Genomic DNA, 23,697 nt, shown 5'->3' on the forward strand with positions numbered 1-23,697 from the left:
TACACTATTTATATGTTAAGATGTCTGTATATAATTAGTAGCATTTTGTGTATTTCAGAGTGTTTGGATTTGAGTTCTGAAGTGGAATCAACACATGCTACATGCAGCAGCTAATTGTACTTATGCTGTATTCTCTTCATGTAGGCTTGAGTCTTTTGGAACTGTATGATCAACGACCACATTACATGAACTTTGTGGGAAGGAAATCTTTTCTCATGGTTGTATGAAGTCTGAGATGTGTAGTTCACCAAATTTTATAGACCTGGTATAGCTTTCCAAAAACTGTATTCTGCTGGCATTTGTGTTTCAGGAAGAAAACCTGCATTGCTTGTATACATTGTTTGAACTAATTGTGCAGAGACAGGAGCCAGCTGTCATTGCCATGACAGGAAGAAGACTACATTTAGCCAGTTGGGACTTAGCTCTGGGCAAGGACCATACTGTACATAGTATACAGGGAAGAAAAATGTTAGATCCTAGATGACCCAGATAGCTCCATCCCAGATGGATGAATTTAAATTCATATAAATTTCTTCTGTTTGCTTACTTTTGGATATGGTACTCTGGATTATTTTAAAAGAAGATCTTCAGTCAACCTGTCTTTACATTTCATAAAAAAATTAAATGGAGGAAAATTTTGAAGCCGTATTCTCACTACACTCTAAATAAACATTAAAAATGTATATGGAATATATTTATATTAAGCAACTAGAATACTCTTCAAGCACAATAATTTCAGTTCTTGCTTGTGTAATAGAAGAATTCCTAATATTCACAGAATCCAGATATTTGGAAAACAGATGTCAAAGTTCAAATTTGTGTTCTTGGGAAAGTTAACGGATTTCTTGGGAAGACCGATTTTAGAGCTTATTTTTTAGCTTTTGCCAGTGCTGTCACTGCAAACATTTTTCAGAATCAAATACTGAGTATGTAGCTTGCTGCACAGAAGTGTGTAAATTGCTATAACGGGTAATGGGATTATTCTTATAGTTGGGAAGGAAAAGATGGAGAGTGGGGTAAAAAAGCATCTCAGAACTACTTGGGGAAATGTGGAAGAAGTTATTATTTCCCCATCCTTTCTCTTTTTTTGCCCCAACCTCTTCTCAAAAGAAGTTATCCTCTCGGTAGGAGAAACATATAGGAGGAGGATGGAATTCAGACAGGTACATTCCTTAGTGTTGCCGAAAAGGAATGTCCTTTTATATCATAAAATTGTGTTCTGATTTGTAGATAAACAACTGTTCAAAATTTAGAGTTTTCCCAAAAGAACTATTTTGAAATAAGGTTGCCATGTAACTGTTTTATTACTGCCGTAATAACTGTGACAGCTCATGAGTATTCTGTGTTTTTTAAAATGGAGTTTTCATTCAGTTTTATTAACGCAGTACTTGAGGAGCAGTGGATATTCTTTACCTGTTTCAGTACTGGAGTTCCCAGTAAAATGTCTTATGATTGGAAGTTAAATATATTTATTAGATACTTGAAATCATAAGAATATTTTTCTAATTGAATAACCTTCTATAAGACTTACTTGAAGAACTTAAATTTCTGTAAAACCTTTACAATTCTTAAGTCTGCCGTAATGACCTCTCTTATCTGTTTGACTCCAGCAATCCCAGCACTCCTCTTTTTTTTCTGTCGTATTGTGGTGAAGCACAAGTAGTCTTAATTTGCCAGTCATCATCCTGGTCTCTGCTGTCCTAATGATAAATAACAGAATCTAAGCTGTTTCCAAGGAATAAAAGTGTATGTTTATCATATCTGATATGCGTTACTTAAGACATTACTTAAAAAGCAGTGCTGCTTTCTAAGTAAAATAAAACATGAATGATACTTTTAAAAGTTTAAATTACAAAAAAAATTGTATATTTTAGTTAAATGTCACCTTTCTCAAATTTGGTGTTTAAAGGTAGTTTAAAAATGAAAGCTTAACAATTATTAGATGAATACCAAGCTTGTTTTTAAATTTTCACCTGTTTCTACTGGCCAACACACATACCATCTTACTTATTACACATACAACCAAGCCATTTGTGTTAGCTGACCTTTTACCATCTCAGAAAAGCATCATCGTGTGGGGCACTGCTGTACCTAGTCAGAAGAGGTTCTCATTAGGAAAAGGCCGGACCACCATAGGAGGACACTGTATGGAAGTCTGCACTCATGAAGCATATTTAAACCAGAACTAGAAGGGAAGACACTTGTGTCCAAGCCTGTTGACCATCTGTCTTTCTGTCACTTATTATATTAACATATTTCTTTAAACCCATTTTTGGCTAAGGACAGGATTTCAGAGTTGGTTAGAAGCAAGATTTGCAGACAAATTCTTGGGCTTCTTACTGTTGATGTTCTGTTTTGGCTTGTTTCTTTTTCTCTGTAATGACTGAGAGAAGAATTTATTCCTGCTATAATGTGTGGTCATTGTAAGGAAAAGTTGGAGCATAACTGTATGTGAAGAAAAATGTATTTGAGAGAAGTTGTCTTAACTCTGGTTAAAGTAAGGATATACTTGTTGCTTCCCTCACTGAGAACAGTTTGAGTGAAAACAAATGGTTGTCAGTTTAGAAGAGAAAGATGGGTGTGGTGTTTTGAGTTGTACCACTGGTGGCTGACAGTTCAGCTACAGAAAAATCATAGTCCTAATTCCTTAAACTGTTTGAAAACTAATGAAATAAAATCTTCCTAAACAGTGGGAGGCTTTCACACCTGCATTTGAGAAAGGAACAGAGAGGAGGGTAAGATGCTGAAAAGCATGGTAGTATTCATCTAGGTACTGTCCTACGTTCCCTATCACCTCTATAGGTACTTTTCCATTTCTGTGTCAGTTTCTTTGAATTTCTTGAGCCCCTTAGGCAGAAAATAAAATCCATTAATGAAGCTGTTACTGAAATTTACTTGCTGATTATCTACCAGTAATAATGATGGTGCAGTTGGGGAAAAAATTTTCAGAACAGTAACTTGTATAACCTAGACTTTTTATGTAAAACAGATGGCCTTTCTAATGGAAATTTACTTTTTCAGTAATTACTTATAAAGTTGATAATAATGATGGTCTGGTAAATGAGATTGCAAGTGAGTTGCTGAAGAGTAGATACTAGAATTTAGTTATCTTGCTGTGACAGATATTTTTCACCACTATATTCAGCTACTTGGTGAAATCTTGAGTGTTCTGTACATCAGGTTTTAAATATGCTTTTATTAAAGGATTTTCCCCAATTTAACCACAGGTAATGAATATCTCAGTCTTTAAATTGAGTACCCATATATGCAATATTTAATTGTATCTGTGGTTTTGAAATGGTCGTGGTGTAATAGTCACTTTAGAGTTTTTATGATGTGCAGTTTAATTCTCTATTCGTATAGAATCGCAGACGTGTAAACAGGCTGTAAATATTAACTATGTTCTTGACTCCATTTGAAGGATGAGGTATTTTGAATGCTTGCTAATTGGCATAGAAAGTGTCTTAGATACATTATTTTCATAATCCAAGTGGTTATAAACACACACCAAAAAAAGTCAAAAGGAGCAGTAAGTTGCTCTTTGAGTAATGGAAACCTAGACAGGTCAGGCAGGAGGCAGCACTGTAACAATGCACTTCTTGTTATTAGGGCCTTGACAGAAAAACAAGTTACTGCAGCTTGTTCCAAAAAGTTCTTTCAGTTTTGGTTCCTGTTTCTGGAGAATTCTGTGCTTTCTGGTATTTAGAGTCCACACCGGGGCTCTTTTCTAGCTCTTTTATTGCATCTGTTAACATACATGCACCCTGTGTTCTGCCCTGTCTTTCCTGTATTTTCGTTCAGCCCTGCCTCCATGGCTCTTACCTGAATCCTACTTGGTTGCATCTTTTGTTGTGTGTCACTCCTTCCTCTTTCTCTGATCTTTCCTTCCACTCTGTTTTTTACTCACCTTGTGTTTCTGTGATGGGATTTCCTCAAAGCTTTTCCTTTCTCTGGGTTGAGCAGGTGCCGTCTCTTTATTGTGGAGGTGGTAGGAGGGAGGACCAGGTTCCTTGTCCGAAGTGCTTGACTGCAGCAGTCTCCAATAAACCCCGTTCTGCCAGAATGCGATATCCTTAGTTTCTCTGCAGTGATGAAGTGTTCATAATCTGTTCATAAACGGAGTTAACCTTTGCTCTGCAGTAAAGAAATCAGAAAGTTAACTCTACAGCTCTTAAGCTGCTGCTGAGGATATCTGAACTGTGACCTGCCCCCTCCCCCACCCTGCCCATCTTTCTTCTGCCAAAATTTGTGCAGAAAAAGTTGCGTGCTAAACTCAAAGGCTACAGGGTGTGCTAGGTTTCAGCTCCTTTCTTCAAATTCTCGAATATGATAGAGGTATTAAAGTGTTTGCTATTCATCTGAGTTTCAGAAGTGGTTGAATCACCTTGCTTAAGCATCTGAAAACCTCAGAAATAAGGTATATAGCTTAGGCTACAAAAACTCATCAAGTTGTTTGCTTGGTTTTTTTTTTTTAAACATAAAAATATGGAAAAATATAGTGAAGCATTCATTTAGCACCTTTTCCTAATCAGTGCTACAGTCTGGTTTCATTCTCTCTTTCAAGGAATCCTTTACCTAGAATAAGGTACCAGCTTTAGTCCAAAATACAGGCACAGGTTTCTGTTCAAGGAATTGCTTATTTACCCTGTGTTCAAAGAAACATTGATCTAAGTCAAGAAATAAATTATTTCAAATAAGCAGGTGACAGTAATGGTTTTTCCTTAAAGAACAAGTCTGTCAGATACAGAGTTTTGGCTAAATACAAAATGAAAAATATAAATGTGTACTGGAAAAAAAGACAAAGATTGTATTAAAAGGTTGTTTAGGAGGGTCAGAATGTTTTCATGTGTGACTGTCAGAAATGGTGTTTACAACTTTCTTTAAAAATGGTAGCACAAGACTTGTATCACAGGTGCAGACTACTGAGCTGATCAAAACCTCTGTCTTACCTTTAGCAGAAGCAAAACTAGTAGTCTTCCAAAAAGGGTCAATGGAGCCTTGAAGTAAGGAAATGTATTGCCAGCAAATGCAGAGTTTGGGGCTCAGGTTCCCAAGCATGAGGGCTTATGGCAAGTCTAATGGAGAGGAACAAACGAGGTAGCTATAACAAATCCTTCTACCCTAAAATTGTGATTCTGAAATCAACAATGGAAATGGGAAGAAACATCTTTGTACTATTAAAATATACTTTTAAATGTGCCCTAAAAAGATGTATCTCAGTAGAGTTGCATCTGTGCAGCAGGAAGAGCTGGATGGCTCCTGCAGTTCAAAAGAAAGCTTCTACGTGCTCCAAAACTATCATTCTGGTTTGATTGCCTAGGAATTTGCTGTACCTTTTGAACTTGAGGAACCTTCTAAAGACAGGGTGCAAGGTTAACAGTAATATGCATCTTGCCAAGAGATTCTTCAGATAAATGACCTAAAAATAATACCTTTACCAAATTGTAACTTTTCTAAAATTCATGCATGTAATGTGTCCAATCTGTGGCTTTTACTTTATTCAAGTATTTCTTAGATACTTGAGTCTTATGCCCAAAGAGGAGGAATTCTGATTTAAGAACGCTATTTTGAAGTTCTTTTTAAAGCTTATTAACCTTTATTTTTGTATGTTAGAAAACATAGAATAGGACAAGCTGATTAAGGAGAACAGTTCTCAAAATAAGACCTTCTAAAGAAACTGCTAGTACTCCATTCATTCAGGTGACTTTTTGGAAACAGGATGGTCATGCTGACAGTGTGAAATGTTTCCATATAGGCTATCGCCTTTTACCAGGTGAAGATGGAGGACTAACAGAGCTGTGATGCTGCTGTTTCCACCACTAGGGTACAGGAATGGAAGGCAGTTGTTTATTGAGGATTTGGTGAGGTGGTAGTAGCCCAGCCACCATCTGTGTTCATAGCAAAACAAAAAGTGAAAGGAATTCAAACAAACAAACAAAAAAAAGAATGTCCACAAAGCAAAAGGGACCTTTGTTATTGAAACGTACTAAATTAAATGCACATCATCAAGCTGTCCTCATACAGAGGAAGGTTGGGAAGTGTAGTAAGTGGCCATTCTGTCTGTATTTGTAGTTTTATGAAGATTGCAGTCAAAAAGATACTTGTATTGAAAGTGGAGACAGTTTCTAAAGGTGAGTATGAAGAGGTGGCACAGGCATATAAGGAAAGTGTCAGAAAGGCAAAAGGGGAATAAAGTCAGTTACAACCAGCAAGGAACAGTAGAAGACAACAGGACAGATTCTGTTAGAGGTCAAAGGAAGAAAGAAGCTGAAGGCATGCTCTGTAGTTGGAAAAGGAGAAATAACAGGGTAGTCTGAAGGGTTCAGCACTCCGATCTCAGAAGAGAACTTACACACTTCTTGCCATCTGATAGGAGGTGCAGGTAAGGAAGGAAAGTAGTAGAAGTGAAAAGAAAAAGAAAAAAGTTGTCAATCTAATATACCGTGTCTATATCTCTCTATTCTATCTCTAGAAACTATTATCTTTCTGGAAAGATATGGAGCAAACTTCTAAACGATCAAATTGTAAGAATTGGGGCTGGCAGGGAGTGGGGTTTATGGCCATTTAAGACTCAAAACAAGCAACAAAGTATTTCAAGAGCAAATCAAATGTAACCAAACTGATGTCCTTCTTTGGTGGAAAAGAAGAAGCAGTTGTGCTGAATTTGACTGTAATAGAGCTCTTGATACTGTCCTACATGGTATTCTTTCTATATAAATTTTGGGAATAATGTCTAGATGAAATTACCACAGAGTAAATGAGCAACTTTATAGAAAGACACTCTAGTGGCAAATGGTAAGTGATCAAGTAAGGTCTTGCAGAGACTGATTGTGGGCTCAAGAAAAAGGGAATACGCTTAACTTTGAAATTGATGCTGAGCTGGGGGAATTTGCAAGCACTTGGCTTGAATTTTATTTTTTTGAAAGATATTCCAAATAGTCTTAGCAAATTTAGGGAACAAATATAAAATGCATGATTACAAATGGAGACAAATACTAACAAAAAGTGGGCTAAGTAGCGAATGGTACAGTAAAAGGGGACTTGAGTATTATCCACAAACAGATTGAGTCAGCACTGTGATATGTCAAAAAGGAGATTTTTGGGGATGCATTAGAAGAAGAGTCATTACATGACCAGTAAGAAAATACTTAAGAAATATATGTATTTGGCCTAAGAGAGGGGAGGAGCATAAATCTTAAAATACTCTAGTATTTTTTCATATAACATAATAGGAAAAGCAACTAGATGCATGAGACTTGTGTAATGCAAAATCACTGAAGATAAAGTAGGGTTATTTGCTATAAAAGTGCTATAATCTCAGTTAAATGCAAATGCAGCAGGGTATTTTTTTTTGTCTAAATGGGAGAATAAACTTGTTGATGCAGTATTTTTACTCTGATTATAACTCATGAAAATTGAAAAGTCATTTTTTCCAGGGCAACCCCAATAGTAGTAGCATCCTTTTCATGCTGCATATTACCATGGGTTCTGCGATCACACAAAATACTATATTGATAGGGGCTGTTGTTTTGATGGGAACATGAAAACTGGGAGCAGCCTTATTTTGTAACCTCTTTGCAGTTATGTGTCTCTTGTAGTTAGTTTAATGTGAAGTCACCTCAAGCGGAAAGATGTTCATAGGATAATAAACTTCTACATAGGAAGGCTTAAAAGGATAACCAAACCCAGGCGAATGGGTTTCACAGATGGAAAAGCCTTGGTCCATTTGATGTATACAAGATTAACAATTCTTCCACAATATCGATCTTTCTTACATTGGATAGGTGATGCAGATAAATAAAAATATGATCATGGTATTTTATCCTTGCAACCTTAAAAAGGAAATGCTTTGGATTTTTCTTCAGGGTAACCATCTTAATCTTCCTAATTTATTCTATACAACCAGTTCAGGCCATTTCACAGTTTTTGCTTCCTTTCTTTTGCCTTTTCAAAAGCCCTGAAACTCAGTATATTAGCTACACCAGCATGCCATCTCTGGAATATTTTTTTTTTCTTGGCTCTCTAATTTTCATTGATGCTCAGGACTATATTTGAGACTTCTCCACAATTCCTTGCCTGTCTTTGTTTTGAAATGCACAATTTGATTTCCTTAGAACCTTATAAAATTAAATCTGTACCACAGCATAGGCATTTCATAGAATTAACAATAACCTGAACAAGTACATACAACTTCGTAGGTACAACGTGTGTATGTTTTGCATTCTCTCTAAAGGTGGGATACCAGTTTGATAGGCTTATAGCCATACCTGATACTGCTTGCTTTAAACAACATTCTAAAAATAAATTTAGTAAAATTACTTTGTGCATCAGTAGGTCTTTCAGAAAGCTCTTACTCTTTCCCTCAGCAAATCACTAAAGATTACATTTCTTTCTGGGAGCGAGAATGCCTTTCACATAAAGTTTTAGACTTGAAGAAGATGATGCAATTCCACTCTTAAGAAAATAATGCATAGGTTTTTCTGAAATCAAGGCAGTAAGTCTCTTATCTAAAGTCAGGAGCAATGTTTGGTTGGTATCTCTTGTTGGCTATCAGATGAAGAATTATGTGAAGAATGCAGTTAGCAGCTGCTGGTTTCAGCCTAAGCCAGGTTCCCAGTATTGTTTGTCCCTGAGATTACTGCCTGGAAAAAAAAAAATTTAAGTTCTTTTCCCTAAAAAAAAATAAGTAAATTACTCTTTCCCCTTCTAGCCCACTGTTGTTAAGCATGTAGCTTGGATTTAAGTGATTAAACACAGAGGAAGACATTTCCTCGTGGTTTGCATTTTTGCAGGGCTCTTTTTGTTGTTGTTCTTCAGATGTTATAGGTCATATATAAAGATTTTTTTTCATTGCATTATATGTTTTTCTTAGCAGGAAACATTACTTCAGGTTACTAACTTTTCTAATGATACTGTTTGAAGATTGAAATTGTGTCCCTTTAGAGTTGATGACAAATCTTGAATGATGGGATTGCTAAATTTGTGTAGAGACAATGTGGAGAGACCTTCTAGAGACTGTTTGTCCTAGTATCTTAGGAAAGTTGACCAAAAAAGCAAATGCTTGATTGAGTGGGAGAATCCTGGTGATATGTATACAAAATTTGAGCCTCTGTGTCTCATCTAAACAGCACCTCCCATGTGTTTTCAGCATAGTATTTTGAGAGATCTAAGTGGAGTTTGTTGTCACATTAGAAGATTGCTAGGCAGTGTGTTGTATCTCCATTAAATATTTGGAGTGACTTTCTTGCAGGAGTTCAGATACCTTGGTCCTGCAAAGATACAGAGTGTATGTTTGGGGTAATAAAAATGCTGGAGCCCCATCTAGTGCATGAACATTTAACACTGCTAGAGAAGTTATAAAATGTGGCAGAGCAGAGAGGATGGAAGGCAATCCCATTAGTGGGAAAATTTTACCCTTTTTGTAAAATAACTTGCATTACTACATCAGTAATGGATTGGAATAGAAAAATGTAAAAACTAGTGGTCAAATGCAGATTTATTTGGGGAAGGTGGTTCCCTAAAGATTAATCTTATTGTGCCTTAAGGGGATCGCATATATTAAAAGATTTAACTGTGTTAGAACCCAAGTATGGGCAGTCCAACTGAAGGCTAATTACAGACTGAAATATCACTGTGAGAGCAGGACATGTTTAGTACATTTAGGTTAGATAAATCTGATTAAATCCAAGCAAATTTGACCTTGCCATGATGCTTGTTTCCAGAAAAAAAAAATGTTAATAAACAAAGACTAGGACTTTCAGGTTTGATTATGCAATTTAGAAATGTGGGTAAAATCCTGAGTCCATGAAAAGTCAGAAAGACTGTTTTCATTAATTCCATTTGCATCAGCTTTCACCCTTGGATTTTGAAATTAATTTTCCTCAGAGAGCTGGGATTTGCTGTCCCTGTGAACTTGAACTTCCCTGCAAAGGTTTGGAAGGAAATCCTCTTAGGAAACCAGTGTTGTAAGTATAATGGGCTGGCTACTAGTCTCCCTTCTCCACCAGAGAGGAGGGAAGTTGCCTTTGAGATTCTGCCAGAGCCTGTTTTAAAATAGAATAAATACAGTGCACTTTTTTAACTCCTGGAAAGGTGGGAAAATGCTGGGTTTAGTCAATGTACCTTTTTTATGCATAAATGTTTCATTAGGAAAAAAGAGTGCTTTTATTCAAAACAATTCACATTGACTGGTTTAAGTCATTTTCTTTCAATATTTAGGTACATAGGAATAATATTTTGTAAAAGAAGAAAATCTGAAATCTTAGTGTTATTTTAGGAAAATTCAGTGCATCAATGTTTCTAGCAGTATAGAAAACTGTATAGTATAAAATTCAGGCTTCATTAGTATTTTTGGCAATTATGTACCTAAATTTGAGTATGAGTATCAGATGGAAATCACTGGTTTATTAATGAAGATGTTATGTGTGCATGTGTTAAATGCTTTATTACATAAAAAGCCACTTAGGGCTAATGACCTACATTTTTGTTCACAATTTAAGTCTGTCTTGACCAGACTACAGTCAGAAATGGGCATAATGCTGTGTTTTGTAAGGCCCATGGATTTATAGAAGGACTAAGAATGTTACAAGCCTGCTGGTGATAATGTCACTGAAAGTACAGTGTATTAAAGTATATTTATCTTTTTCAGTGGTAGTAACTAAAATCAGCTATAGGGGCTTTTTAATAACAAAAACTTACTATGCTGTTTTTCTTCCCTAAAAAGTATTGTCTTATATAGATCTGTACTGGTACTACAAGGTAGATCTGTACTAGTACTACATGAAATGCAGCCTATGATAACTTGTTCTACAGAAGTTCTCATTGTAAAAATTGAAGCTTTTTTAATGTAATCTCTGAATTATAAGAAATTTTTCCCTGTTTTCTGGATTTAGAAATCATCCATGTCTCTAAAGCTTTAAGTAGTATAAGCACAGTTGTGCTATGCCCTGAAAAGAACATCTTTTCTGATGTTTCTGATCTAGTTCTGAATTAGGCTTTTTTACGTCTAGTTACTTTACTTTTAGTTCTGCATTAAAATTTTTACTGTAACCTGAAGAAATTAATTTTTCTATTGACCTCATCAAATTCTTATATCTGCTAGTGCTTTAAAATCACAGTCATTTAATTAATGAGTTTCTTTTAAACAACATAACTGTAAAAAACAACAAAAAAGGAAACTTAAGATAGTGTTCATATTTCACATTAAACAACTATTATTGTCAAGTTATGCTTCAGCATGTAAATACACTAGTAGCTTGTACTGCAATACCTATTTAACAAAAGATACTGTGTGAAGTAGTATTGGCCTTGAGCTCAAAATCAGTATTACTGATTTTTATAGGAGCCACACAGTAATCTGTGCTTTCACATGCAGATCATAGGACCTGACCCATTGCAGGGTCGGTTTAGATTCAGCACAAGCAAATGTCTGTACCTCATCAGAGTCCAGTAGGCTGCCTCTAAGCTGCTGTTTCTTCAGTATTTACCACTTCATTCTCATAAGGGATACTTACTAGCTTCACACCCTGACTCCATCATTCTCAGCTATTGCTCCCCTCCTTCTACCCTCTTCTCCAAGAGTTTTCTGAAGGCCAGTTGTTTCAGTGGTCAAGTTTACATTGGTGTCCCGCAAATAGTTTTACAGATGCATATTTATGGAGTGGATGAGCACGTTGCAGATGGGAACTTCTTAAGATGCATTTGCTGCCAAATGTAGCATATTATATATTTACACCTTTGCTGGCACAGTTATGCTGTCACTAATTTGAAATCCTTGCTAGGTAGGAGGCTTTCTAGTTACCCCCTTGCAGAGTGTGTACTTTGTAGGCTGTGTAAATATATCTGCAGACCTGGCAGAAATTGTAATTGTGAGTGATATTTCTAACCATTTGAGCTCAAATAGAAGTCATGGATCTTTTAGTAACCTGTCATCCAGCCTCATGCTTGCCCAACATGAAAGTGAGGGGGACAACTTAAAACACAGTTGTGCAGGTGACTGTGACTTTGAAATGTAGCTTCATTCATATATTGGAAAATAATGTATTATACTTTCCTATTGATATTGCTGTCCTGCCCATCCAAGAGTAAAAATTTAGGGTTTTTTTTTCACTTCTGTGGTTTGATTTGATTGTGATTACATAAGAACAGATAAACTGAGAAACAGGTACCACTTTTACATGTTCAGCTTTCAGACTACAGCTCAGCTTGGGCACATTTAAAGGACAAAATTGAACTTTAATGATTTAGCCTAATTATTCCTTTAGTTGCTGGAAAAATGAATGCTCGTGTCCTAAAAGAAAACAAAAGCAAACAAACAAAACCCCACCACTTGTACCAAATGAGGTAGTTGGAAACTATTTTTATGCAACAAACTTCGAGATGTATAAAACTAACACTGGGAGCTAGATTTTCAAACTCTGAAACAGCAAGAGCTGTGAAATACTATTCTGAATGTGCTCAATTGTATCACAGCATTTAAGAGATCTCAGAGTGACAGTTGATCTTCTTTCTACCATATGCCAGGCTCTAATGACAGAGCTGCTGTTGCTTAAGTGAATCTGCAGATTCTATATGGAAGCTGTAGAATTTCTGCAGCAATTGTAGATAGAATTTTTGTTATTACAGGAATTCTAAAAAATTCAGGAAAATCCTCAAGATAACTTGTCCAAGTTTTACCATCCTGTACCAGTAGTCATAGTTGTCTTTAATGTATTCTCTATGAACTCTTACAGGGTATGAGAGTGCAAGAGTTTTGGGATTCAAGGTAGCTGTCAGCATTTGAGAACTGGGTTTGGGTGGTTTCTTTACTTCAGATTGATTTGCTGTGGATGCTCTTTGTAACTAACTGTCTTTTTGCAACATGTTATTTTAGGAGAATTAGAAGGTAAAAAAAGTTGTTTAAGTGTGTTAATATAAATTTGAAACTTGCTATAGATTGCCATCAAGGACAGTTCTGTGCATACACCATAGCTCATGTGAAAAGTTTAATACGTTGTATTTCTCTGTTTAGATATTGCAAATGGCTCCAGTTCAGGAGGATACCGCCCCCCTCCCAGAACAAAAGAAGTGATCATCAATGGACAGACAGTGAAACTAAAATACTGTTTTACTTGCAAGATTTTCCGCCCACCTCGTGCCTCACATTGCAGCCTTTGTGATAACTGCGTAGGTGAGTAAAAAAGATACAGCATATGTTCAATTTAGTAGCTTATATATTGTTATGAATAGTTTTAATACAAGAGAGAAAAGAATCGGAGTTAGTGGCAAGATTACTCATGAGGTCACTTGCTGTGTTCATCCTTCTTTCCTACCAGTTCTGTTAAATGTTAAGAATTTTAGAGGCGGCAGAAGAGGAGTTTTTGCCTAACTGATAGTTGTTGCTAATGTAAGAAAGAAAAATATCTTCTGATGCATACATCTTTCCTAACCTGCTCTGCAAAACAAAGAACACAATTCGAATAGGGCTGCATAGTATGTGTGATGAACTCTCCAGTGCAGAGAACCAAACTTTACAGGAGTTTCAGAATTGTTTCCTTCACCAAACTAAATTGAGGGCAAGGAGCTGCTTCTTCAGTTCATTACAGACTAACTGTAAGGCACGCTTCAGATGGTTAGGGCTTGCACTGTCACCAGAGTACACACTGCAGGTGATTCTTACCTTTGAACAGTTTTAAAACTAAGAATTTTAAAGTCAGAATCCGTAAGAAATTACTGGGCAAGCATGCTATTTTGAGAGTATGTAGATATCAGAACTTAAGGATATTGTGTGATGATAGGGTTCTTTCTTCCTCTGAACATCTCGTCTTTTTTCATGACTATTTTCTTTGGAGGGCAGACAAGGTGATCAAAATATAGTTGGATTTAAAAGCAAACCAAAAAACCACACCAATAAAATCTGAGTAGTTTCTAGTTAATGAGATAACATTTAGAGTTCAGGTCAACTGATCAGCACACTGTTGAGCCTGGACCTTACGCATTCAGGAAAATAATGTAGAAAGATGTCCCCAGCTGAGAAATGTAATTGCAGCATTCAGCAGTGATATTTTTAGATACAAAGCGGTCATTGGAAGAATTACAGTTTCATGTTTAGATGATACTCATTTAGGGAGTACACTTACATCAGAGTGAAAAGTTTAGCCTTTTGGCTCTATACAGTTGATTGGTATCTGTAGATGGTTCCTTCAGTAAATAAGTTTTTCTGATGTTTTAGAATTTTGTAAGTGTTGTAAAAGCTATTGAGCTTGTCAAGTAGGGGTGTCTATGAATTGCATTTGACACATTTTCAGAAAAATAGTATATCACATGTGTAACCTGGACATCACAGTGTTGTGGCATTGCTCAGCAAACCTGATACGAAAATGCAGTTGTTGACCAGTGCAGTAAATAAAAGTTAAAGGCTGTTGTCTTTTCTGAGAGTGCATAAATAAGAGCAACTCCCACACACATTCTGAAGCTTATTTTAAAATAACGTTTCAGGTTTTTTAATAAACTGGTATGAAGGATTTTTCTACAGGTTATTCTGTAATCTGATTGTGTCCTTTTCATACTAAATTTGGAAAAACCTACCCTGTGAAACATACAGTTAGTGATGGCGGGGAAACAACTTAAAAAAATCTTTGTCTTCTGATTATGTCTGTGATGAAGCAACAGATGTGAATTATTATGAATGTGTATCAGAAAAGAGTCTGAGCAAACTCATATAAGTGATAGTTGAATCCAAGAAGATTAGTCTTTTCTGCTTATAAAACAGGTATGATGATTGTAATTTCCGCTTGCGTATTTTTTAATTTGAAGTTTTGTTGTAAAATAATTCCATCCATTTATTAGAATGAATTTGTTGTGTTTTTTCTCCTCAGCAGTTATAATGGGAATTGTTATAAACTATGACTTTTTCAGGGTACATTGTATAGTACTTTTGTTTCCTGATGAGATACAGGTATTTGCCATACAAATATTCAGGTGTATTGAATGCAAAAAGTGGAATCTACAAGTACCTGCAACTAATTTTCTGTGAAAAATAGATGTCAAGAAAATTGGATTGCTCATGTACTTGTGGAAAACCAACAGTCTAAGAGGTACACTTAATCAGAACGTGTTATGCAGTTTACCATCACTCTTAAATTAGGATTTTCTATATGATGATGTTCTTACTTAATTTTAGTTTGTGAGTAAATCTTACAGTAGCGGTGTAAGGGAAAATGCAGGCCCTCTCTGGAAGGAAACGGGAGACCTGGTCACCCAGGATATGGAGAACACTGAGGTACTCGATGACGTTTTTGCCTCAGTCTTCACCAGCACGTGCTCCAGCCACACCGCCCAAGCACAGAAGGTAAAGGTGGGGACTGGGAGAATGAAGAACCACCCACTGTAGGAGAAGATCAGGTTCCAGACCATCTAAGGAACCTGAAGGTGCACAAGTCCGTGGGAAATGATGAGATGCATTCATGGGTCCTGAAGCAACTGGTGGATGAAGTGGCTAAGACACTATCCATCATATTTGAGAAGTCATGGCAGTCTGGTGAAGTTCCCACTGACTGGAGAAGGGGAAACATAACCCCCATTTATAAAGAAGGAAATAAAGAGGACCCAGGGAACTACAGGCTAGTCAGTGTTACCGCTGTGCCTGGCAAGATCAAGATCATGGAGTGAATCCTTCTGGAAACTATGCTAGGGCATGTGGAAAATAAGAAGGTGATTGGTGACAGCCAGCATGTCCCCTTCGCTAAGGGAAAATCATGCCTGATAAATTTGGCATCCTTCTACAATGGGGTTACAGTGCTAGTGAATAAGGGAAGAGCAACTGTCATTATCTACCTGGACTTGTGGAAAGCATTTGACACTGTCCTGCAAGACATCCTTGTGTCTGGATTAGAGAGACATGGATTTTATGGATGGACCACTTGGTGGATAAGGAATTGGCTCAGTGGTTGCACTCGGAGTTGTGGTCGATGGCTCGATGTCCAAATAGAGAGCAGTGATGAGTGGTGTTCCTCAGAGGTGAGTCTGAGGACCGGCGCTGTTTAACATCTTTGTTGGCAACATGGACAGTGGGATTGAGTGCATACTCAGCAAGTTTGCCAACAATAGCAAGCTCTGTGGTATGGTCGACACGCTGGAGAAAAGGGATGCCATCCAGAGGGTGTGGACAGGCTTGAGAGGTGGATCCATGCAAACCTCATGAAGTTCAGCAAGGCCAAGTGCGAGGTCCTGGCATGGGTCAAGGCAATCCAAGCACAAATACAGGCTGGGCGATGATGAGTGGATTGAGAGCAGCCCTGTGGAAGAAGTACTTGGGAGTAGTAGTGGATGGAAAACTGACTATGAGCCAGCAATGTGTGCTTGCAGCCCAGAAAGCCAACCATATCCTGGGCTGCATCAAGAGAAGTGTGGCCAGCAGGGTGAGGGAGGTGATTCTCCTACTCTACTCCACTCTCATGGGACTCCACCTGGAGTATTGTGTTCAGCTCTGAGGCTCCCAATATAAGAAGGACATGTACCTGCTCGAGCAGGTCAAGAGGATGCCATGAAGATGGTCAGGAGACTGGAACACCTCTCCTATGAAGACAGGCTGAGAGAGTTGGGGTTGTTCAGCCTGGAGAAGAGAAGGCTCGAGGGAGACGTTATAGTGGCCTTCCAGTACTTAAAGGAGGCTATAGGAAGGATGGGGAGGGACTCTTTATCAAGTAGTGTAGTGATAGGACAAGGGGTAACAGTTTTAAACTGAAAGAGGGTAGATTTAGATTAGATGTAAGGAAGAAATTCTTTACTGTGAGGGTGGTGAAACACTGGAACAGGTTGCCCAAAGAAGTTATGGATGCCCCCTCCCTGGAAGTGTTCAAGGCCAGGTTGGACGGGGCTTTGAGCAACGTGGTCTAGTGGAAGGTGTCCCTGCCCATGGCAGGGGAGTTGGAACTAGATGATCTTTAAGGTCCCTTCCAACCCAAACCATTCTATGGTTGCTGAGTTTTGACAAGAGGTTTTGATTGCACCGTGTGATGCTAGTAAGAAGCCGGTGATTGGGCTTGCTTCTGAAATAACCAAATGACTTTTTGTAAATTTGGTTTTGGTCATTTCAACATGAACTGTGTAATTTCCTTTTTTTGTTTCATTTTAATAAATATTTTTTGTCTTGCTTAATTTGAGTTCTATAATAAAAGCTGAACAAGAAGCAGCTATTTCCAAACAATTTATTTAAATATAGTACTCATGGTAGTACACATGCTTTTTTTTTACAGAGGATTCAAAGCTCAGATTTTTGAAATTGTATGTCACAACTGAACTTTGAAACATTTAGTTTCATTTTTCAGAGATCACCGATGAACATGAGAATGGCACACTAAGTTAGACCAAAGTTTTGGTTTGTGCCGTAGCCTGTTTCCTGCCATGGCCAGAGTGGATCCCTGGGGAAGAATGGGAGAAGAGGGCGAGCATGCAGGGGTGCTGCTTCTGAATAGTCTCATGCTCACAGATTTTCAGCATAAGCTGCCTTGAACCCTGGGGGGTTATCCCTTTTTTCTTCAGTAGCTCTTGATGGATCTTAGTCGGCCTTCTTTGTACCTAGTATAAACTTTTTGAGATGGGGAACCAGCATGCCAGTAGTGCTGAAGGCACACATACCATACTGGCATTTTCTGTCAATATTTCTATTTTCTGTAGGAGATAAGATTCCTCTCACTTGTAAGTCTGATTGCTTTCCTATATAGATCCTAAACATGAGACCAAGTGTCAAGATTTTGACAGAGATTTTGACAAAATATGCTATATTAGAAGTCAGTAGACACCTCCTTTCTGGTTAAATCATTGCTTCTGTAAAGCACATCTGCCAGGCAATTGTAGGCATTGTCTTTTGGTTTTGGTCTTGACCGAACTACATTAATTTATTGTTTTGAAAACACAGTATGTTATGTAACCAGCAGTATGCCAAACAGCAAAATTTGGATAAAATAATTGTTTTAAAAAGTAGTTTTCCAGATTAAGCACCCGTGTTGTAAATCTATTTTCTTAAAACAGGGAATTAATAATTAGAATGCACATAACACATAACACGCACAACGTAAGGCAAGGAGTAGGAATTACCAGGGTGTTCTGTGAGAAACTTTTCCCTGTAGTCCCTCCAGATACCACCATCTTCCAGCCTGGAGAACTCAAATTACTTCAACAACAAGCTGAGAGGTGGCATTGTAACAATTTGGTTTTTATAACACTGAGAATGTGTCTGAGAGTAATTTTCCCAGGACTTTGTGGTCCTTTATAATCAGTGAGTATTTACTTCATGTCAGGACTTTGTTTTGCTTGGGTTTAATTTCATTCTGTAGCACTCTTCCTTCATTACTATTTTATCTCTCTTCTTGCTTTCAGTTTCTTTTCATGACCTTTCCCTATTTCTTTCCTTATATTTCCTGCAATGAAGAGAGTACAATTTTCACTTAATTTTGGGGTCTGATTTTTGAACCTGTTAAACCTTAGCTCTGGGTCTCTTGAAGTGACTCTATAGCTGAACAGTTAAAACTATAAAACTACCAAGTTGGCTGCTATGTCCTTCCCCCCCCCCCCGCTTTTCTTGTATATTGTTTCCCAGTTTTTACATGTGAGAAATGGCTTTGGCTGCTTTTGTTTGTACTACCTTTTTGGGGCACCCAAGAAGCTGCCAAAGGGAGTACTTGCAGAAGTGATGTATTATTTGTCTTTGAGTGTGCCATCTATATACTAGATGTACTTTAGAAATTCAGGGAGCATGGCATGTGTGTCAAATTTAAGTCTAAGCCAAAGAAAGTACTGGGAAATATGGCAGAAAGTCTCTTTTAAAAAGATAATGTTATAGATTGCTTCAGAGAGAGGCTGTGGCTTGTGTATTGGTCTGCATATAAAAAAAGCAGAGGTGATCATAATACCCAACTGTGTAAATGATGTTGTAAGCCTCAGATGTCAGAGTAAAAATTAAAAAGATAAATTACTGGGGTGGGGGAAGGCGGAGAATATTACAAAACTTAGAAGTGCAATAACAATTTGAAAGATGGTTAGGAAATTCAAAGGCAGATACAAGGCAGCCACAGAAGTGTGTAATAAAAAAAAAAAAAAAAAAGTGCTTTTATGTAGAAAAGAGAGGAACAAATCCATGAACTTTGTGGATGCTGATACCTGGTAAGGATACTATGCTTCCCCTAGGGACAAGTTGGGGTTTTTAACTCTCTTCCTCCACAGTTGGGTGTGTGTCTGGCACTTGTTTGGTTCCCAGTGCATGAAAGGTATTACATTGACAAGAATAGGTATGTAAGGAGAGATTGTTAAGCAGTCCTTTGCTATGCACTCTTCATACCTATCAAACAGTCATTCTAAACTGCTGTTGCTGCCTTTGAAAATGTCACAATGTGCGTGCAAAGGGGTTCATTGTTAATTAGTCAATATTTGTTATTGGAGGTAGCAGTGAAGTGAGCTATGTGACAATATAGTTTAATTACTATGAGCTATCCTAGGGCAATGGCTGTATGTTTTCCAAACAAATCAACTATTTTTATTTAAAAAAATAAACATGTTTATTTTCTTTTTGTGAATAATATTAGTCAGCCACTATTGAAATTGATTAGCATGGAAAAAGTTGACATTGCAACTGATTTTCTTAACCCCACCTAAATAGCTTAGTTGTGTGGGACAGTTTAAACAATTATAAGGGAAATATTTGTTGAGTAGCCCTTGTGTTTTACTATTTCTTGTAGATAACCATGCACATTATTGCTGTATTTCAGTAATAGAAGCCCATCTTTCCCAATGTTATATTGCTGTTTCAGTTTGCATCATCTTGTAGAGATTAGTGTAGCGTCTAGAACATAATCTGGAGTAAACCTTTGGTGAATATTTCCTGAATGTAAACTTGAGTCTAGAAGGCTCTTTCTGTTCCATTTGGTTTTCTTGGGGTGTTTTGATTTGGGGTCAGAGTGCAAAAGTACTGAAGCTCAGTGATTTAAAGGATCCATTGTGTATTGTCCATAACAGATGTTCTCAAATAACATCAGCATGCATATAAATGTAACTTGCAATCGGTCTTTTGTTATTCATCTTTTTTTCATAAAAATTTCTACTCTGATTTCATTCCACAAAAGTAACAGCAAAGGCATTGTCAGGGCAATGACTGTCACGCAGGTGAATGTTGTGTAAGTTAAATTGATCCATGTATTTGCTGTTGTCAATTGATGACAAGTCCCATCAGTGGCTTTTTTAAATATGATTAATAAAGCAATTTTCTGAGGAGTGAGGACTTCAGTCAGTGGAACTGAACATCTGACCTAAGGATAATTTTTATGAATATGCTATGAATATTGGATTTTTTATTAATGATGTTAAATTATCACACATTCTGAACTGACTGTAAATGATTTAATGCCATGGTTGTATTTGCTTTTGTGCATGCATACATGACATTCAGCAAGCTGTTGGGATTGGACTGCTTTATCTTAGAAGAAAATAAATACTTTTTGTAACAAAAAGTATTCCTTAAATGGACTTCTAAAAACCTCATTTGTTTTCCTAAACATTCCAAGAGCAATCAAATTCTGAAAGTACCATTTGTCATACAAAATATCAAGTCAAGAAGCCTGAATAGATGTGGTCATATCATGACATCAGAGTTCTACAAAAAGCTGTAATTGTCATCACTATAAATATGTGCAGATGTGTCGGTATCTCTACATAATTGCTCAGTGTGCATCATGACAATGGACTTTGTAGTCCTATGTTCTACTACTACTATCAAAAATAATTTTGCGTAATGCTGGCACAGTTGGTTGAGTTGTAATGTGATTTTTTTGACTGATGCAAGATTTAAATAGCAGACTGTTGACTCTTCCCAGTCCTAGAATGCCTGTTTGCATGTGTTAAAGATGGTAACATTCAGTGAATGCCTTATGTTTGTGTCTTTGCCCTACAATGCTTTACTTGAATGGGGTGGAAGAATTATCCAAGTGAATTCTAACTTGTGCTTGTTGGAATCTCCTAGTAACGGGACCTAGATATTTTTGCACCTGTAGACGTTTTGTCTTTGGGACCTGCCTTCACATTAAGCTTTAGAAAATGTATGTTGGCATGCAATGATCCAGTTGAGCAAAGGAAAAAGGAAACCATTCATAAATAATAACTGTTTCTGAAATCCCAGTGTGAATAGATGAGAAAAGCTACACACAGAAGGTCCAAGCTGGCCTACAATTGTTCCATGTAAAAGTGCTTTTTTGTTCCTTGTAAATTATAAAGCTTTTATTAAATGTTTTGAAAGAGGAAGGAAAGTATTGGGGTCATTTTGTACATGGTTTCCTGGAGTGTAATGATTGAAAAATGGAAGCTGAACATTTAAGGTTTTAAAGAGTCTACATGCTGTGCTGTGGAAAAGTGGAGATTTGACTCTGGTTTTGAGCAGCAAGGAACATGCTTCAATATGGCTTCTGAAGGAAGCACTCTCCATCTATAAGATCATTGCTTATTAAAATGGTAAATATTCTTGGGTTTGTTTTTATCTGAGATATCCAGCAGTTAATGTTTCTTGAGCAAGTTTTCAAATGTAAACGTTTCAGAGAAGGTAAAAAAAAGAGAAATGTGTAAAGTATGCTGTAACTTGTATGTTCTTCTGTCATCCAGTTAGCATATACCATTAGGTGAGTGTTAATGATGCCCCTGAGTCATGCTGACAGCTTGCTACTTCCAAAGGGACAGTATCTAAATTTCATCCCCTTTTTTTTCCCCACCTGTGTGATTCTCTCCTTTGTCCCTGTTCACATGCCCTTAGTAACACACAGAATTGGTAAGTCAGTTTTTCTCACTAAACAATGAACAAAATAATTGCGTTTTTCCTTTCCTTCCAGTTCAGGCAACTGACCTGACTAATCAGCAGCTTAGACAATGAAAGAAGGAAGTGGGATGAAGTGGCAGGAAGGGCAGCATGTGGCCATCTCTTCCACTGCCACTAAACTTTTAGATTGGCTTGGTTATCTTGTGAAACCTCACCCTTAGGTTTTGGTTATAAGAGTGCTGGCTATCCTCAGAAGTTATTATCCAAATTCCAAGCTGCTGATCACATGGGAAAGACTAGTAAAATAAAGTCACTGTTGGGGGTTTACTGACAGCTCTTGAGGCTTCTTATCTCTTTTTACCCATCTCCTCTTTTCATTGATGCGTCACCTTATAAACTGTTCACACATTTTCTCAGTCTTTTTTTGTTTGCTTCAGCTTTTGTTCTCAGACCCTGAAAAATTAATCAAAACTGGATTTCTCCTGCAGTCCTGATAAGTGTTAACCTGTAGTAAGGTTGATGTTACAGCTGGGCTGAATTAACACTCAGCTGCTTCTGAAAGGGTCATTTCATCCCTTCTCTGACAGTGTGTTCTCACTACTTCACTTGGGCTAGCTTTGGTGTTTGATACTGTGATAAACTGGTCTGGGGAGCTAGGCAACAGAAAATTAACCACAGTTTTAAGTTCATCTGTCTCTCTGAACGAGCTCCACACAGGGTAAAACTAACACCAGGCTTGGCCTAAGGACAGAGAGCCATAAATACGCAGACAAGAGGTTGTTCACAGGACTGCTAAAAGAGGAGAAGCTGGGCCATCTGTTTTAGCAGTAGTTCTCGATTAGGTAGGTATGACTGTAACATCATACCACATCCTGAAGACAAATACCTTGCTGCTTTTGCTTAAAATAGAGTGCAGGAGGATGATCTGTCACAACTTTTCTATCCATGGGATGCTTCCAAAGACAAACTTTTCAGCACTTGCAGCTTTCTTCCTCCCTTATTAAGAGTTCTTATACACTTTTTATTAACAAGAGTTTGTATTACCAATGTTTTGATACTCTTCATTTATCTTAAATATTTTTACATTAGCCTTGTCACAAGCGTATGATCAAATAAGCAGCACATTAAATGTAAACCAGAACTGCATTCATTGCCTCTAAACAGTCTGTTATTCTTCGTAAAAATCAGTTGCATTTATGTTTGCTCTGCATTTAAGTTTACAAGCACCAGAATTCCCAGTTTTTCTCAGCATCAGTAGTTTTTAATTTTTCAGTTAAGGTGAATCTTAATTTTGCTGCGAACATTGTCCAAGTCAAGTAAAGATGTCAGGCAGAGCTTCCTTTGCCAAATCATTGGTGGTTCTGTTTGCAGGCATCGGGAGTGCCAGAGGTGAACTTTAAGTTATTGTGTTATTTCTTCATTAATACTTACTAAGCCATGTCTTTTTGTAAGGAAGAAGAAACAGCTCTAGATTTAAGAGTTTATATTTCTTAACAGCATTAGAAGTTTCTGCTTAGTATGTGTCTTCGTTTTGCCAGGGTTAGCTGTTTTTTCTTGCATAAAAAACTAAGCAGAGCCACTGACAAGCTGTAAGGCTATTATCTTTAACTTGGATTTACATATTTGTGCTCTGCTGAGTAGAATAATCCCTTGCTCTTTAATATACTATTTTGTGGCATATAGCATAAATGTCACATCCCTTTCTGTTTTACAACAGCAAAATGAGGACCAGTTTATTCATTCATAACACACATGTAAACCCTTTAATACTCCTTTGTTATTAGAGCTGAATCAGATTTAACACTGTAGCAGTGGTTTTCATATCATATTTTCATAGCCTTTTCTGTCCATTTCTGCTTTACAAACTTCTTAGGTAGGTAGTTAGCTTCATGATGATCGGTAAGGTAATTATTGAGAAAGCAGAG

The 23,697-nt window shown here is 37.2% G+C and overlaps 1 protein-coding gene across 5 annotated transcripts in view; it reads left to right on the forward strand.

Moving 5' to 3' along the window:
- The window catches only part of ZDHHC14 (zDHHC palmitoyltransferase 14), a 115,152-nt gene that overhangs the window by 64,022 nt on the left and 27,433 nt on the right, over positions 1-23,697 (forward strand). For all 5 annotated transcript variants that reach the window (XM_074818841.1, XM_074818839.1, XM_074818837.1 and 2 more), the window contains exon 3: positions 13,010-13,168. In XM_074818841.1, coding sequence (XP_074674942.1) covers positions 13,010-13,168 — 159 coding nt within the window. The remainder of the gene's footprint in view (positions 1-13,009; positions 13,169-23,697) is intronic.

This window comes from Strix aluco, chromosome 3 (assembly GCF_031877795.1).
Source record: "Strix aluco isolate bStrAlu1 chromosome 3, bStrAlu1.hap1, whole genome shotgun sequence".
NCBI lineage: Eukaryota > Metazoa > Chordata > Aves > Strigiformes > Strigidae > Strix > Strix aluco.